This window comes from Pan troglodytes, chromosome 8 (genome assembly GCF_028858775.2).
Source record: "Pan troglodytes isolate AG18354 chromosome 8, NHGRI_mPanTro3-v2.0_pri, whole genome shotgun sequence".
In the NCBI taxonomy this organism is placed as follows: domain Eukaryota; kingdom Metazoa; phylum Chordata; class Mammalia; order Primates; family Hominidae; genus Pan; species Pan troglodytes.
In genome coordinates, this window is record NC_072406.2 from 18,586,549 (window position 1) to 18,605,813 (window position 19,265).

Sequence of the window (19,265 nt, forward strand, 5' to 3'; positions counted from 1 at the left end):
TCTGAGGGTTGGAAGAGACCTTAATCTAATAGAAAATTTTAATATGCAATATATGTTACATAAGTTTTTCTCAGACATGTTGAATTAACCATCATAGTAATATGGCAGAGAGTTAATTCTATGACAAGCAAACATCTCTCTTTTTTTCTTTTATACTGAAGTCAAAGGAGAAACTGCTTCAAAGCTTCAATCAGAAATTTCAAGAGATGGTCAAGAAGATGGGATTAGCATAAATAGTGTTCAACCAGAAAATACCACAGCGGCTCACAATGATCTTCCTGAAAACTCCATCGTCAACTATGACTCCCAGGCCCTAAATATGTTAGCCGATCTAGCATTAAGCTCTGCTACTTCTTCCACACCAGTATCTGAGGCTAGAAATCTTCACTGTTCCTCTGAATTGCCACAAAATGATGTTTTGCTCTCTAAAGAAAATTCTTTGCGAGGTACATCTGACCATGAATATCATAGAGGAGTTAAAAGTCAAAAAGGTGAATTACTACCTAACCCATCTTCTGATAGGAAGAGTAATTCTGGATCAGACTTAACTGTTAGCCAAGATGAAGAAAGCTTGGTTCCTTGTAGTCAGGCCCCTGCTAAAGCCCAGTCAGCACTTACTGAGGAAATGCTAGAATCTTCAGATGCAAGCCAAAGCTCTTCTGTTTCTGTGGAACATTCATATGCCCTGCTCCTTAGAGAACATTCAAAGAAACATCTACAGGAGAGAGAGATACTAAGCCCTCTGTTTCCCAGGAATGGGACAAAAAGCCCTGAAGCAGCAACCCCAGTGGGGAAAGTCATGCCATTTTGGCATCAGCCCGGCCTTTTGCTTCAGCAAAAGCCTCCTGACGACCCCGTGGTAAAGCCCAAGGATCGACCAACGTCTGCCCGTGTGAAAAAATCTTCCTGCTCTCGTATAGTGTTTAGCTGTGATGACTCCGTTAAGATCACTTTCAAATGTGAAACAGAATATGCATTCAGTTTAGACAGCAAATATACCAACAACCCACTGGAGAAAACTGTAGTAAGAGCATTACATGGGTGAGTATGAGTGAAACTTAGTGAAAATGGATGAAACTTTTCTGTTGAGATGAATGTAGTGAGATGGGGAAACTTATGCCAAACTCTGGAGAAGGAGAAAGAAGTGTTGTGTTTAAAACCAGTAACTTGATAATAACATCAAGCAAACATGTTTCCTGGCAATTAAGAGTAACAGGCTGGTTTTCCCCCTGTGCTCATGTGGAGAAGTTTTTAAAGATAATTTTAGCCTAATGAATAGCTTTCCATTTTGCAGTGCTCCCTCGTAAGCCCTTGTGGCTTTTGAATTTCAATTTTTAGATGAGATCTTAATGTAAAATAGTGTGAGATTTAGAAATAATGCTTTACAGACTGAATTCCAGAAGAAACATTTTAAAAATCACTGTAGCTTGGTAAATTGGTCAGATTGATAGGAGTAAGCAGTTTCACATAAGATTGTTCTATAGATCTCCCTTAAGAAGGAATCAAGTCAGTAATAACAGAGTGGTGAACAGCACAGGCTTTGGAGTGTAGACTAATCTAGATTTGAACCCGGGTTCTTTCCCTTTCTTACTTCCTGTGATCCTGGGCAAGTTTCTTGCTTCTGGACAGTGCTTCTTAATTGTGTGTGCTGCTCATGTAGAGATTTCACTGAACTGCAGATTTTGATGCATTCTCCTTGGGAGAGGCCTGACATTCTGCATTTCTAACAAATTTTCAGGTGATATCAATGGTGGATGACAGTCTGTGGCCAACATTTAATTATGTAGCTGTGTCCTGAGGTTACATATATTGAGATGCACAGTGACTGGCCAGTAGTAGTAATAAATGGTAACCATCACTGTTAGCAAGCATTCATTATCTACATGAATTGACATTCAGCTCCCTATTAATGAACTGTTTCACATCTGACTATATGGACTCTACAGCTGTCAGGCTTTCTTCCATACACCTGTTCATATATACTCATAAGGGTCATTTCCTTAGAACTTCCTGTTTAGCTGTTGCCCAACTCTGCAGCCCCCCTGACTTATCGTACTCCAGCGATCTGCCATCCTTTTGCCTGCCAGGTGGCCAGAAATGTTTTCTATTTCCCCTTACTGTTTCAGGATATTTTGCAGAACTGTAGTCTGAAAATAGTATAGTACTGTTGAATTGCCCAGAGAGATATTTTATCTTCAGACTTTCTCAGTTATTAGAAGAGAGACACAAAAATGGAAAATAAATGAATCAGCCAGACTTAGCAAAAGCATGGTGATGAGGATTTGGGTATTGGTGAAACCATTTCTGTAATAAGTATTCTGTGTCCAGAGTGAATTTGTATGGTGTAAAAGACACGTGCTACCCATGTTCAGATCACAGTTCTGCCATACAGGTTTTGTGATTTGAAAGAAGGCAATTACATGTTCTGATTCTCAGTTCCCATCTCTGTAAAATGAGTGGGTTAGATGGATAATTATTTGTTAAGTCAACTACATATTTACTCATTCATGTTTCATATCTGTAAATTTTAAAAATAAAAACAAAAACTATGGTTAATATTGGAGGCACTTGCTTATGATAAGGTAATCAACTAAAATAACCATTTTCAATTATTTTCATGTGTTCTTTCTGTAAACTCTTAGGCCCTGGAATACTGATTTGCCTGATAATGTGGAAGAAGTGAAGCTTTTACTTCATATGTGGGTAGCTCTGTTTTACAGCAATCAGAACAAAGTCATACGATCTTCCCGAAAGGTTGTAGAACACAGCAACCCAGCAAAATATGTGTCTATAAATAGCACGTTAGAATCTTGTGAGCTCCGTGAAATTGAGGAGTCCCTTGGTTTGGAAAAATGTTCTGCAGACCCTCTGTTGGAGACTAACGAAATTTCCAGGGGTCATGCTGCTGAAGTATCCTTCCGTGATCCTAACTGCTTGCTTCCTTTCATTAAAACACCACTTACCCAAGGCTTGGAACTCTGTGTACAAAATGAACAGAAAAAAGCTTTTGCAAGAGAGTGTGATCCAGACACCCAAGAAGACCAGAATTTCATCTGTTCTTACAATAATGAGGTATGTAAAGCTGAATACTGTTAAATGTTGGCATTATTTTTGAAGAAAAAAATGTTTATATGTAAAATCACATTCAAAACAAGGCATTTTTAAATTGTAGGACAGTGAATTCTCAAGGTATGTAAAGAACTATTACACCAAAAACCTAGTTTTCATGAAGTGTCCTTGAATTGTCTGCAGGTAGAGCTTACCTGCCATCCCGATTGAAAAAAACCGGAGTAGAAAAATGTCACAGGGTCCACATGATCTGGGAGCCCAGCATAATTTGGGGCAAATTGCTTCTTTGCTTAATTTTTAAAAGAGGTGACTTAATACCTATCAAGTCTTATGTAGAATATTGTTTAAGGATCAAATATAGCAATAATAAATCTTAGACATACTTTGATAAACCTTAAACTAAAATTAATTGTATTAAAATTATTTTTGAAGACAGATGCTGGAATAGTAAAATGCCAGACGTGTGAAAGAAGACCCATTGCAAATAACTATTTGTAAATATGGAAAATATACTTTGTTTTGTTCATTGTTCTCAACTGACATTCAACCAGGCCAGATAATCCAAATTTTACCTGGAGCAAATCTAAAAGTTGTTAACAAAATTCTAAGCAAATGAATTGACAAAATTACCTACCTTTTAAAGTTTTACGCCCAAATTTATTCTAGAATAATATTGCTTGGGTTTGGGCAGCATCTATGACTCCTGTCTTAAGAAAGAGTAGACAGTGTTCCTATACCCGGGGTCACCGGGGACTTGGAGGTCCTTGGGTGAGCCTCATAGAACCCGTGAATATCTTCAAGTGATTGTCGTCATCATGAGAATTAAAGATTTCTGGGTCACTGTGTGCCAGAAAGTAAGAGTTCTAAGTCCTTCACTCATATTAACTCAGTTCATTCTCAAATAAGTTAAAGACTATTAATCTCCCCATTACATAGATGACAAGACTAAAGCATAGAGAAGTAAAGAAATTGCCTAAAGTCACATAGAAAATTGTCAAGCCAAGATTCCAGTCTAGAAAACCTAAATGTTAACTATGTATGTACTTTTTTTTTTCCCTAAAGATGGGGTTCAGCAGTTCCATCCTATTCTCAAAGAATTACATAAAATCCAGTTAAGAATCACCACCTTAGAATAAGAAAATATAGTCTAGTCAGGGAGATTTAGATTCATACATATATACATGCTAGTTTCTTATAAAATACCATTTGTCATGGTAATATGTAATTAACTATCATCAGTACTAATTTTAGCAATGATTTTGGCAAGCCTGACTGTTCAAATCAGTGATTCCTAACAGTCTCCTTAGTATGTACTTACGTAGGCTTTTGTTTTTTTGTCATCTTGTTGAATGCTGTGCCTGTACTTGAAAGGCACACATGTGTGCTATCGCACTCCCTCCACCAGTTGGCACACTGGAATGTGAAGAAGAGGATTCTAGCATGATAGGCACTAGAAACCAAAAGCATGTTGCTGCTAGTCATGTGTTGAGTTGAGCACTCTTTCTGAATTGTCAGACTTTATTTTAGAAGCATTACACTTTACCTGTAGTAAAAATATATCGAAATAGAAATATATCAAGATTGTCACTATTTGCATTTCACTAAGACTACAGTCATGGTGAGATTTAGGACTGAGGCTAAACGTTACCAGCCACATGATTGGGAGGGCCATTAAACTTCTCAGAAGGACACTGACTCTCAAGACTTTTCTAATACTTTGTTCTCTTAAAACTCTGTTGTCTCAGCCCCACACTGTTGACTCTGTTTTTTTGTTTTGTTTTGTTTTGAGAAGTCTCACTCTTGTCCCCCAGGCTGGAGTACAATGGCACGATCTCGGCTCACTGCAAGCTTCACCTCCCTGGTTCAACTGATTCTCCTGCCTCAGCCTCCCTAGTAGCTGGGATTATAGGCGCCTGCCACCATACCTGGCTGATTTTTTTATTTTTAGTAGAGACAGGGTTTCACCATGTTGGCCAGGCTGGTCTATAACTCCTAACCTTAGGCAATCCACCTGCCTCAGCCTCCCAAAGTGCTGGGGATTACAGGCGTGAGCCACTGCCCCCAGCCAGAAATGGTTTGTTTGTTTGTTTGTTTGTTTTGTTTTGTTTGAGACAGAGTCTCGTGAGCCACTGCTCCAGCCAGAAATGAGTTTGTTTGGTTTGGTTTTTTTGAGACTGCAGCCTCCGCCTCCCAGGTTCAATTGACTCTGCCTCAGCCTCCCGAGTAGCTGGGATTACAGGTGCATGCCACCACTCCTGGGTAATTTTTGTATTTTTAGTAGAGACTAGGTTTTGCCATGTTGGCCAGGCTGGTCTCGAACTTCTGGCCTATAGTGATCCGCCCACCACAGCCTCCCAAAGTTCTGAGATTACAGGCGTGAGAAGCTGTGCCCTACCTAAGACAGAAATGTTTTTAACAAGAGATTTGGAACACAGTTCCTGATTTCCAACATGTATGCTTCAAGACATGGCACGCAGTTTGTGAGCATGGTGTTCCCAGCATTGCAGAGGTGTGATCAGTTGTATAATCAGTTCATTTTATTATATGCTCGACAAGGCCATGCTTGAGGCTTTAAATAAAACAAAAAACAAATACCACCCTGTTTATGAGGTTATGAGAACTGTCCTGAGATGATAGCTCTGCTAATGTTTAACCTAAATCCTGCTTGCTACTGTTTAAATCAGTGCCTTTAGTTCAGTTTATGATTGCAAACTGCATTGATAAAGTTTTCAATTGCCATGTACAATAGGAGGTATTCAAATGAGAAAGAATCTCCAGTTTCATGCAAAGAAGATAGCTAAGGGATGAGGGGCCTTTGTTGACTAGAATCAATGTATTCTGAGTACAGGGGGTAGTAATTAATTTACTCTGTTGCCTCATGGGAAAGTTTCAGATGATGGTGTACTTATGGTCTAATTGAAAACGGATGTTAAAAATGTTATTTGCTTTTTAAAAATTATCTTTTAGGCTGGGCACAGTGGCTCACACCTGTAATCCCAGCACTTTGGGAGGCTGAGGTGGGTGGATCGCTTGAGGTCAGGAGTTCGAGACCAGCCTGGCCAACGTGGCTAAACCTTATCTCTACTAAAAATACAAAAATTAGCCGGGCATGGTGGCATGTACCTGTAATCCCAGCTACTAGGGAGGCTGAGGCAGACAGTCACTTAAACCCGGGAGGCAGAGGTTGCAGTGAGCCAAGATCACTCCACTGCACTGCAGCCTGTTCGAGAAAGCAAGACCCTGTCTTGAAAAAAAAAAAAAATTAATCTCATTTATTAAAAACAAAATTGAATGCTTTTTCTCTAGTGCTACACTTCTGGATTAAGCGGTGCTAAGTAGCAAACAGGCTGCATTTAAAGTCTTTTAAATTGTCAGTGGTCTAGTTATTTTTCTTCCAAAAAGCTTGGAGCTCTCTTGTGTGTGTGTGGTTTTAAAGAAAACAAATCCCACTGGGGGGTATTTTAAGTCTGCCTTTAAAAGAGGGATTTGCTTGATTTGTACCCTGTGATATTCTTTTAGCTAGAAAATTCAAAAGAACATTCACAAACTAAAATTAATTTTTATCTTTTCTGTTCTTCACATGTACATATAATCGTATAAAAAACATTTTATATGACTGATTTTTTTTTTTTTACTTTGGCCATTTCAGGTAATTGGGGAAGAAGCTAAACAAGAATCATTGGAGACTTCTAATCTTGTGCTTTCGGGTATTGGAAGTACACAAACTAATGGACCTTCTGTTCCTAGTGAAGAAGAAATTGTTCAGCCACTGGATAGCACAAGAGTGGCTTCTTACAGTGGCACTGTTACTCAAGCCACATTCACCAGGACTTACGATGGGCCTGGCAGTCAGCCAGTGATATGTCAGAGCTCTGTGTACGGTACCCTTGAAAACAAAGTGGATGTTCTTGATGCAGCAATGCAAACAAAAACAGGTACTTTACAGGACCTTATCCAACATGGCAGCCGCATAAACAATGAATGTCACCCTTCCTTGGAAAGAAAGGATGATAATATGGGGTGTGCAGTGATTAACCCGGAACCAGTTACTCTCACCTTTGAAAAAAATGCACATGTACCAATACAGACAGAAGGTGTAAATACAGCTGATGAACCTACAACCTTTAATAAGGAGTTGATTAAGCAAGTATCACCTGCTGCAAGCCTTAGACATCCTGTATCCACCTCGGAAAATGCACAAACACAAGGCCTGAGGGACATTCCCTCTCTAGTAGTTGCAGGACAGAAAGGCACTAAGTACCTTTGTGCCTCCTCAGTAGGTAGAGAGACACTTGATAAAGAAATGTGTTCATTACAGAAAGAGATGCCTCTTCCAGTCTCTCTACCATCTGATAAAACAATGGTAATGGAGGCATTATCATTAGTTAAAAGTTCTAGTTATCTATTACCCAGTGAAGAAGTGAGATGCACTCAGGATTTCCTTTCACAGACTCAGAGTCTCCTCAGCCTATCTTCAGAAGGACTTCTAGAACTGACACAGGTTGAAGTGGACTCATCATCAGCCTCTACCACCTTGGGAAAGCAGTGTTCACTTAACTGCATTTCATCAGGATGCCACACATCAGGTGACTCTTTAGAACTAAGGAAGAATCACAAGAATGGTCCAAACACTGAAAATATGAATTTGGAAGCGTTTGATTCAGTATTTATCAAACAAACAAGCCTGTCTGTGAGTAGAGAGGTCAGCCTAGAGTTATCAGAGGAAGATTCTGACATTGACTTAGCTCTAACAATATCACCACCTACAAGTCCCAGAGAAGAAATGCCAGCTGGTGAAATAGAGCAATTTGAGGAGGCCCCATTCTCAAATTTAGAACTTCAGGATGTAGCTGAGGAAATAGGTGAACCGGAAGAGGTGGCTCTCACAGAAAGCAGAGAAGTGAATTCTGCTGACAATGTGTCAGTATATCCCTCAGTGTCAGAAGAACCAGTAGAAAATAAGGAGAGAAAGGGGGATAATTTACAACCAGTTACTTTAATACTTTCTAAAGAAAATTGCACCCTTGAGATTGCAGAGGAAATTAATGTGACCTCTGATTTTCCCTTTGATTCTGTAATTGAGGAAGTATCACCAGCTTCTAGTCCTGAACCTCCAGTACCAGTTAAAGAGACACGACCATATCAGGCTGTGACTCCATGCATTTTAAAACTTCATGGTACACAGTGTGAGAAGAGCAACCAAATCTCCCAATGTGAGTCAGAAGACTTAGGCATAACAGAAAAAGAAAATGTTTTTGTTGGTCCTACCCATCCAGTGGGGCAAGATAACTTTACCCAGGTACAACAAATGCAGGTCTCTGCCGAAATGCCTCTAATATTAACTCATCATCCAGGAAGAACAGGTAGACCAACCCTTCCTGGTAAAGTAACTGAGGAAATTGTCTCAAGTGAGCATGATGAGGGTTTATCTTTCTCAGGAAAGGTGCAGTGCTATGGTAGGGAGTTAAACCAGCCTGGCTCAGCTGCCAAATGCACAGGTGACTTCAGTCCTTCTCCTGAAAAACTGGTAAAATCAGGAAATCCATTGCAGCCAGTTAGTATAGAGAACAGAAATTTGGACTTAAAACATCTTGTCTTGGAGTCCAGTGAACCTCCATTTGGTCCTAGAAATGTTATTGAAAATAAGTCTTTGTCTGACACATTGGTTTCCACAACTGCACCAAGTGGTATAGTGAATGTGTCAGTAAAACAGCAGACTAGCCCTAAAAGCAGTCAGAACCATCTCTTTCCCGGTGATTTGAAAACAGATGAAGGCATTTATCTGCAGGTGAAGTCCTTGACAGCTGCCTCGGTTGATGGAGCTTATTCTACACAGGGATGCATGTGCTCAGTGGTCCCCACGCTTTGTTCTTCCTCAGACAATGCTACATTAACCCATTATGTAAGACGAATAAGTGCAGAGCCAGCGTTTCAAGCACAGGAAATACCAGCAGGCAGAAGGGCCAGTTTGCTTAAGAATGGTGAGCCTGAAGCTGAGTTACATAAAGAAACCACAGGTCCAGGCACTGCTGGCCCTCAGTCCAACACCACATCTTCTCTAAAAGGTGAACGTAAAGCCATCCACACGCTGCAAGATGTGTCAACATGTGAAACAAAGGAGCTGTTGAATGTCGGGGTTTCCTCCCTTTGTGCTGGTCCCTACCAAAATACAGCAGACACCAAGGAAAACCTCAGTAAAGAGCCTTTGGCCTCCTTTGTTTCAGAATCCTTTGATACTTCTGTTTGTGGAATAGCCACAGAGCACGTAGAAATTGAGAACAGTGGGGAGGGGCTCAGGGCTGAGGCTGGTTCTGAAACCCTAGGCAGAGATGGAGAGGTCAGTGTGAATTCCGACATGCACTATGAACTCTCTGGAGATTCTGATCTAGACCTGCTTGGTGATTGTAGAAATCCCAAATTCGATTTGGAGGATTCTTATACTTTAAGAGGTAGTTACACCAGGAAAAAAGATGTTCCCACAGATGGCTATGAGTCGTCGTCGAACTTCCACAACAACAACCAAGAGGACTGGGGCTGCTCTAGCTGGGTTCCAGGCATGGAGACGAGCCTCCCTCCCGGGCACTGGACTGCTGCGGTAAAGAAAGAAGAGAAGTGTGTGCCGCCTTACGTCCAAATCCGAGATCTCCACGGGATCCTCAGGACTTACGCCAACTTCTCTATAACAAAAGAACTCAAAGACACCATGAGAACTTCACACAGCCTGAGGAGGCACCCGAGTGTCACTGCAAACTGTGGCCTGCCCAGCTCCTGGACAAGCACTTGGCAGGTGGCAGACGACCTCACCCAGAACACTTTAGACCTGGAGTATCTGCGTTTTGCACATAAACTAAAACAGACCATAAAGAATGGGGATTCTCAGCATTCTGCCTCCTCTGCCAATGTCTTTCCAAAGGAGTCACCAACCCAGATCTCCATTGGTGCTTTCCCTTCGACAAAAATCTCTGAAGCCCCATTTCTGCATCCTGCACCTAGGAGCAGAAGCCCCCTTCTGGTAACAGTTGTGGAGTCAGATCCCAGACCACAGGGGCAGCCCAGGAGAGGCTACACAGCCAGCAGTCTGGACAGCTCTTCCTCTTGGAGAGAGAGGTGTAGTCATAATAGAGATCTTAGAAATTCTCAAAGAAATCACACTGTTTCATTCCACCTCAACAAACTGAAATACAACAGTACTGTGAAGGAATCTCGGAATGATATTTCACTTATTCTCAATGAGTATGCTGAATTCAACAAGGTGATGAAGAATAGCAACCAATTCATTTTCCAAGACAAAGAGCTAAATGATGTTTCTGGAGAAGCCACTGCTCAAGAGATGTATCTGCCTTTCCCAGGACGGTCAGCCTCCTATGAAGACATAATCATAGACGTGTGCACCAATTTGCACGTCAAACTAGGAAGTGTTGTGAAAGAGGCTTGTAAAAGTACCTTCCTGTTCTACCTTGTCGAAACAGAAGACAAATCATTCTTTCTAAGAACAAAGGTAAAGTGCCAGCCACGTCTTACGTATTATTTTAATTGCTGATTTTAGTTTTAGAAATAATAAATTTAGCATATTAGCCATCAAAAAGAAATCATGGTATGACATAGTATTTAAATTTCACAGCTTAGTCTTTATCTGCATACTAAATGTTTTCCTGCAGGATCTGCCATTTGTACTGTATTTGAAAATTAGTATTATGTTCCAGAATTAGGGCAGTGACTAATTTTTTTTCACAAAAAGTTACCAGTGTAGACATGCCCATACTTCAAGTGTAAATACAAACACATTCCGATGTTAAAATACAGATTTTTTGAAAAGTGGTTGTAGATTGTCCGTTAGTGTGGGTGGTCAAGTAGGACCTCTTTTGGTTTTGGATATATTTTTAATTTGAATTTGAATGTTAGGATAACTGATGTTACGGTGAGTACATGGAGTATATAGTCCTTAAATTTAAGTAATGGAACCATGGTGAAATTCTGGCATGGGCGGAGCCTGTCTTGATTGAACCTGTCTTGATTCACCATTAACTTCATTGTTTTATCCTCCCAGAATTTATTTCTCTTCTATTTCGGGCATAGACAGCATTTTTAAAAATTTAATTGTTTTTAATTTTAAATTTACATAAAGGTTGCAGAAATAGTACCCTTTACCCAGATACCCCAATATTAACATTTCTGAACCATTTGCAAATGTGTTGCACACACAGTGTCCCATTACCTCTTGATACTTAAATGTATATTACCTGAGTTCAAGGATACTCATCTTTTTAACCACACAACAACCCTGTGCATCAGGAAGTTCATATAATATTAATTAATGTGACCATCTCCACTAACCTCATCTAGGTCTAGGATCATAGGTATCTAGAATTGTCATGTCTTCAGTCTGCAATAGTTCCTCTGTTATTCCTTGTCTTTTATGACCTTAACAGTTTTGAAGACTGTAGGCCAGTTATTTGGTGGAATTTCCTTCCGTTTGTGTTCATGTGTTGTTTCTCCATGACTTAGGCGTTTTAAAATGGTGAGAATACTCAGATATCATGTAGTGCTCTTCTGAGTGCATTCATTGTATCAGGAGGCACCCGATGTTGATTTATCCCCTTACTGGTATATTAACCTTTTCACTTGGTTAAGATGATTTCTGCCAGGTTTCTCCAGTGTAAAGTTATGTTGAACTTAGTAATAAGTTGGGAGATAACTTGAGATTGTGTAAAATCCTATTCCTTATCAGACTTTTATCCACTAGATTTAACATTGATTGGTGATTCTTATCTGAATCAGTTATTACTATGATGATTGCCAAATAGTGATACTGAAATTCCATCAGATTCCTTCTGCATTTATTAGTTGGCATTCTGCTGTAGAATAGAGCTTTCCCTTATTTTCCATTCATCTATTCATTTGCTTATCTGTATCACTATGGACCATGGCACATTTTGTTTTACTTAAAGGGTTATCATCTGTTTCTTCATTATTTTAATACTTAGATTGTCCCAGACCCAGCCAGTGGGAGTCCCTTTAAGTTGTCTTCTGTGTCCTTTTGACAATTCGCCATAATTCTTTGGGCACTTCTTTACTTTGGGGTGTAACATAATGTTCCAGGCTTATCTTGTATTTTCCTTGCCCTAGTCTTGAAGTCAAGCATTTCTCCAAGGAGCTGTGACTTTAGTGAAGAATGGCATTTAGAATCACCATCTAGGCACTGGGTGAATGAACTCAGTGTCACTTGGTGTCTTTGCTTCTAGGTCCTCTCAGCACATAAAGCCAAGAAATATACATATGTACATACGTATATCTACATCTCTATTTATGTATAAAAAGCAAAAACAGAGGAGTTCACACTCATCCCCAATTCTAGTCCAGTACTGCCAGGTTTGTGCTAGCCTTCTTCTCCATGTGTGGAGCTCCCTTCTCTGAGGTTGACTCTGTTTATCCTCAGTGTTTTGACTTATTGTCCCTCCCAAGTCCCCCTCCCCCATCCTCCTCCCAACCCCAGGTATAATGAGACCCCTCACTGAGGCACTAACCCTGACCTCCCGAAACTCCCTGACCTGAGCGGGCCAACTGCCCTCCCCCTCCCCTTGCAGCAGAAAGCTCCATTCAGATGTCAGCAGTCCTGTTTAGTATCTACCTCAGAGCCCCAACATGTGCAGGTGGGGGGGATGTTGCTTTTTTGTCATGATTCTTATAGTCTAATGGGACAAGGAAAACACTGATCAAAAGAGTCACACAAATAAATGTGAAATGAAAGTGATGGTAAATGTGACGCAGGTGCCACGAGGACGCATTGAGGGTGATTGGCCTGGCCGGGGAGGTCTTTGCTCAGGAAGTGCTGCAGCACAGAAAGCAGAGCATAGGGGCCTGTAGGCCACGTGCAGAACTGGATGCGCGCCGTGTATCGGCTCCACACACAAGGGGCCTGCAGGCCGCGTGCAGAACTGGACGTGCCGTGTGTCGGCTCCACATGCCCGCTGGGTCTGTCTCAGACTTCACTTACATCACTTCTGCTGATTCCTGCGCAAACTCCAGAATGCCACGTGGCGAGTCCATGGGGGCTGGATTACTGAGTAACGAGTTACTTAGTAATGAAGGACACGTGTCCCTTATTGTCACAGTGTCCCCTGGGTGCAGGGTCACAAGACCACTTCTGATCTGGAGTAAAGAGGCCACTGCAGAAACCACAGAGCTGCATAAAGATTTCTTGGTCTGCCCTGCTCTTCTCATATGGAGGTGTGTAGCTGGCAAACACACCACAGGGAACAGCCTCCTTGTGCCAGAGGGCTGGTCAGAGTGACTGAGCCATGTCAGCCAGAGGCTCAGGCTGGGCTGTGGGAGAGAACAGCCTCACGCCTCATATGGCAGTGGCAGGGCCTTAAGTCACACTGAGCTATTTAGACTTCATCCTGAGGTCGCTGGGAGCCACTGGAAAGGTTCTGTTAGGTTTTTTCCCCCTAACCACTAGACCGCCAGAGATAAAGTTTTCTAAAAGATGTTTTTAAAGATTTTTTTTTCAAGTGAAGCAGGTGGAGTAGGGAAGGATTTTTTAAATTCTTTAAAAACTGGTTATGATTTGTTGTAAAAGATCTTTTAAGAAGCAAGTAGCATCATATTTGCATTTTAGAGCGATATCTTAGCAGATGGAGGAGAGATTGGAAAAATGACAGTCACTGCCTTAACGTGAAACTCCATTGTTGCTAGAGTCACAGCTCTGTTTTGCAAGGTGGCTCCTATTTTGAGTCAACTATGACTGTAAATGTTTTCTTCAAACTTGTAGAAGCTGCTCTTTAGCCTAATTGTATTCTTTTTCCCTGGCTGAGGATCCTTTGGTTTGCCAAGGTTTGTTTTTTTTGTTTGTTTTTTTTTGTTTGTTTTTTTTTTGAGACAGAGTCTCACTGTGTCACCCAGACTGGAGTGCAGTGGCGCAATCTCGGCTCACTGCAAGCTCCGCCTCCCGCATTCACACCATTCTCCTGCCTCTGCCTCCAGAGTAGCTGGGACTACACTACAGGCGCCCGCCACCATGCCCAGCTAATTTTTTTGTGTTTTTTAGTAGAGATGGAGTTTCACCGTGTTAGGATGGTCTCAATCTCCTGACCTTGTGATCCGCCCACCTCGGCCTCCCAAAGTGCTGGGATTACAGGCATGAGCCGCCCAGCCTGTTTGCCGAGATTCTTAATGAATGGTTGCCGGATTTGGTTTTATATTCCCTCTATTGTCTTTGCTCCAAGTTCCTTGCCATTTCGGTAAGCAGCACTGTAGTTGAAAAGTTATTGAATGGTCTTCACTCTCTTCAGTCTTTGTGAAGGCCCTCAGCCTCCAAAAGCAATCTGGAAATCAGTTTAGTTTTTTTCTTTTACCTTGAATTCAGGTTAATTTTATTTGATTGATTATACATCCTCTACCCTGACATGAGATAGAGTGACTCTAGAATCAACCAAGTCAGCATCATGGTCATGCACACGTTTTGGCACAGTGAGCAAAATACTTGGTTTCTTTCAGCTTCCATCTTCTCAAAAAGCAACAGCGGGTGCAGTGCTCATGCCTGTAATCCCAGCACTTTGGGAGGCCAAGGCAGGTGGATCACCTGAGGTCAGGAGTTGGAGACCAGCCTAGCCAATATAGTGAAACCCCGTCTCTACTAAAAATAAAAAAATTAGCCGGGTGTGGCGGTGCACGCTTGTGGTACTCGGGAGGCTAAGGCAGGAGAATCACTTGAACCCAGGATGTGGAGGTTGTAGTAAGCCACTGTGCTCCCAGCCTGCCCGACAGAGCGAGACTCCACAACAGAGCAGTAATCTTAGTTCTCACTTCCTTTCCAGATGAAGTGATGATGATTTTCATGAAGAAGAGAGCATGGCAGTGCTAAGTTTTATTCATAGCAGAAGTACTTTTTTTTTTATTGAGATGAAGTTTTGCTCGTCGCCCAGGCTGGAGTGCAGTGGCGCCATCTCAGCTCACTGCAGCCTCCGTCTTCTGGTTTCAAGTGATTCTCCTGCCTCAGCTTCTTGAATAGCTGGGATTACAGGTGCATGTCACCATGCCCAGCTAATTTTTGTATTTTTAGTAGAGACGGGGTTTCACCATGTTGGCCAGGCTGGTCTCGAACTCCATAGCAGGAGTACTTCTAGATATCTTGCTTGTTTCTATAGTGAATGTATTGTTTCATAATATTTTATCACGTGGTGTCACTGTTTACAACAGAAAATAACAGATGTGCAAAGGTAAAACTACTTGTCAACTGAGAAAGTGGACACGGCCGGGCGCGGTGGCTCACGCCTGTAATCCCAGCACTTTGGGAGGCCGAGGTGGGCGGATCACAAGGTCAGGAGATTGAGACCTTCCTGGCTAACACCGTGAAACCCCATCTCTACTAAAAATACAAAAAAATTAGCCAGGTGTGGTGGCAGGTACCTGTAGTCCCAGCTACTCAGGAGGCTGAGGCAGGAGAATGGCGTGAACCCAGGAGGTGGAGCTTACAGTGAGCCGAGATCATGCCACTGCACTCCAGCCTGGGCAACAGAGCAAGACTCTTGTATCAAAAAAAAAAAAAAAAGAGAAATCTGAGGGTGTGACAGAATAGGTCAGACCACCACAGGATTTGATGAAAATGTATTCATTCAAATAATTTGTTAGTCAAATAAATGAAGACTAGAGATTTATGCTTAGATATTTCAGTAAGCTCTTCATTAAATCTCATAAGAATTTTTTTGAAAATCATACCATATACTTTGAATGAATTGAAATAGTCAGAATTTGAGTTGTTTAAAGATCCAAGGGAGCCGCACAGTGGCTCTGGCCTGTAATCCCAGCACTTTGGGAGGCCAAGGCAGGCGGATTGCTTGAAGTCAGGAGTTTGAGACCAGCCTGGCCAACATGGTGAAACCCCATCTCTACTAAAAATGACAAAAATAAGCCAGGCGTGGTGGCGGGCACCTGTAATCCCAGCTACTAGGGAGGCTCAGGGAGGTGAATCACTTGAACCCAGGAGGCAGGGGTTGCAGTGAGCCGAGATTTCACCACTGCACTCCAGCCTGGGTGACAGAGTAAGACAGCATCTCGAAAAGAAAGATCCAAGGGAAACAGATCAAAGTAACACTTCACTTTTATGAAGGAAATAAGTGATGGTCAGGCAGTCTTCTGGGCATAACAGAAACCCAGAATCCTTCAGCCAGATAGTCAATGTCAAGGCCAGGTGCTGCGGTTCATGCCTGGAATCCTAGTACTTTGGGAGGCTGAGGTAAGAGAACTGCTTGAGACTAGCTTGGGCAACACTGCTTGAGGCCAGCCTGAGCAACATAGACCTCCATTTCTACCAAAAAGAAAAAAAAAGCTAGGCCCAGTTATGTGCACCTGCAGCCCTAGCTACCTGGGAGGCTGAGGTAGGAGGATTGCTTGAGCCCAGGAGGTCAAAGCTGCAGTGAGCTATGTTCGTTTCACTTTACTGCAGCCTGGGTGACAGAGTGAGACCATGTCTCAAAAAAAAAAGCAAAGAAATATCAAAGTCATAGGGAGGGTAGGATTATAGAATTTATTCAATTACACAAACTTACCCTCCCAGTCAGGATGATTAGGGAGCCATTCTGTGTGTTGATTGTACTGGGCTGCACTGCAGTGGCACCGTACAATCGCATGCTGTTTCAACTGCATCACCTGTCTTATTCTGAGTCGTAGACCCAAGGGACTGTTGACTCCAAAATCAGTCCCCTTTAGTGGTAAAGAAATACATGGGTATTGTTTTTTAAAGCTCTAGAAATGCTTTAACTAGAGGTAGCATTTTTAAAGTATATATCTGGTATTCTCAAGGTAGCTCATGCCTTGAAGCAGATGAAACTCATTTATGTAGATTATTCTGATGTTCTAAAAGAAAATCAGCCTTTGATACTTTATTTACCTTTGAAATCAACTTCTAAGTCCAGTTGTTAACAATACCTGGAGTCATTTATTTTATATATAAAAGGTGCTTATGACAAATTGTCATTTATGGTTGCCTTATTAGACTACACTGCTTTTCATTATTTTAATAAACTATACAGGTAGTTCTGTGGAAGTACCCTTTTTTTAATAATGGCTATTTGTAAATCTTTCAGAACCTTCTGAGGAAAGGAGGCCATACAGAAATTGAACCTCAGCACTTCTGTCAGGCTTTCCACAGAGAGAATGATACACTAATCATCATCATCAGAAATGAAGATATATCATCACATTTGCATCAGGTCGGTTGGAAATACCTTACAAAGAAACGTATTCCAGGCACATAAGTTGTTCTGTAATGATCAGACTCGTCCCTCTTTTTTTATGTAGAAGAGAAGCTAACAGACATTACTGTTGGGCCTTTAAGTGGGAAGATGGTGTATTATAGAATACTGCAATACTACCAAGTTATTTGCAGGGCAGATAGTTAAAAAAATCATATTAACTAAGGGAGACTTAGGTGAGAGATTGCTAAATTTTTTCATCTGAGATATAAATCTGCATCACTTGATGTCTAACAATAAGAAATCTTGCCTTAAAAGACCTTTTGGAAATTTTCTGAACCATTATATTTACCAGCTAGTTGAATCAAAGTAATTGCTTGTCTCAAGAAGACCCAACTACGGACAAAGGCTGGGTGCATAAACCTGCCGTTATCAGCAGGCAGTCATCGGTGCTGGCACCGAGGGGAGCTGGAGACGAATGACGGTGAAGTGAGGTGACCTCACTTTTCAGTGCCCACAACCTCAGATGTGTACTCTTCCCTCATGACGTATTATTTCCAACCTTTGGGAGTTTGAGACCTTTTTTTAATGAACTAATTTTGATTAGTTTGCAGCCCCTGGTGATGATGAGCTCAGTGAATACGCCTCATGCAGAGCAGAATGACCAGTCGGTAATCCAGGTTGAAATATTTTCAGCTGTTCCTGAACCTTGACTCTCCTGGATAGAAAAGCAAGGGAGTGTCTAAGAAAATGTGCCCAGTGAGCCTCTCTTCACCGGGGTCCTTTTTGTGTCATGCAGATTCCTTGTTTGCTGAAGCTGAAGCATTTCCCCAGTGTCATCTTTGCTGGAGTAGACAGCCCTGGAGATGTTCTTGATCACACCTACCAAGAACTGTTTCGTGCAGGAGGCTTTGTGATATCAGATGACAAGATACTAGAAGCTGTAACATTAGGTTGGTCTTTATTTTCTTTTCCTGTTTCTTTGAAGTCAGATCAACTTCTCACCCAGTGACCTAAATACTGTTTCATCCAAAAGAAATGATCAACTCTAAAGAATATCAATTGCCCCCTACTGAGGCATAATTTCTGCTGTCTGCTGTGCTCTTTTCATACAGTAATTCTTATAGCAGTGCTTTTCACCTCTTTTAACTGATTGTTACCACCACACTTGCTTCTGAGTTCCCTCCCTCTCAGTAGTGCAGCTAAGCTCCTAGTAACACAAATTCAGGATTTTATTATATTTAGTCTCTTCACTTGCCAAGTCAGAGCAGCTCCATATTAAATTTTTTGCTTAAAGTCAACCTTCTCCATTTCTGATGTCATCACCCCTACCATCTTAATGTCACAAAAATCTAAAAAATGGCTACTAAGTCAGCTTATTTAATCATCTACTTGAAAACTCATACTTTACTTCTCTCAGGGCACTTTTATGTATAAAACCTGCCTCGGCTCTGATCACATTGGAAGTGATACCACTTCTAGATCAAAAGCAGCATGTACCTTAACCAGTGTGACTTCTACACAGAACCTGGGATTTTAAATATTTGTAGGCACACGTCTGTAATCCCAACACTTTGGGAGGCCAAGGCAGGAGGATCCCTTGAGATCAGGAGTTCAAGACCAGCCTGGGCAACATAGTGAGATCCCCTCTCTACAAAAAATAAAAATACTAGCCAGCTGTGGTAGTGTGTGCCTGTAGTCCCAGCTAAGGAGACTAAGGATGGAGGATTACTTGAGCCCAGGAGGTTGAGGCTATAGTGAGCTGAGATCATGCCACCACACTCCAGCCTGGGTGACAGCCGAAACCCTGTCTCAAAAAAAAAAGGATTCTGTATTTAGAAACTTTTGCCTCCCATTTCTCTACTGCAACGGGGCCTCCTGCTTCTCTTCTGGCACACAATTTGTACACAGAACTCTAGTTGCTGGTGACCACTCCACTGTGTTCGTGTCTACAGAGTTATCTCCCACCATAGTGTGAGCAGGTGGGACCAGGCTGAGGGGCTT

At 41.7% G+C, this 19,265-nt stretch overlaps 1 protein-coding gene across 28 annotated transcripts in view; it reads left to right on the plus strand.

Annotated features, from left to right (window-relative positions):
• TASOR2 (transcription activation suppressor family member 2) overlaps positions 1–19,265 on the plus strand; it is a 78,937-nt gene that overhangs the window by 54,673 nt on the left and 4,999 nt on the right. For all 28 annotated transcript variants that reach the window (XM_063781320.1, XM_063781319.1, XM_063781318.1 and 25 more), the window contains 5 exons: positions 162–1,041; positions 2,643–3,072; positions 6,719–10,567; positions 17,154–17,279; positions 18,061–18,214. In XM_063781320.1, coding sequence (XP_063637390.1) covers positions 162–1,041; positions 2,643–3,072; positions 6,719–10,567; positions 17,154–17,279; positions 18,061–18,214 — 5,439 coding nt within the window. The remainder of the gene's footprint in view (positions 1–161; positions 1,042–2,642; positions 3,073–6,718; positions 10,568–17,153; positions 17,280–18,060; positions 18,215–19,265) is intronic.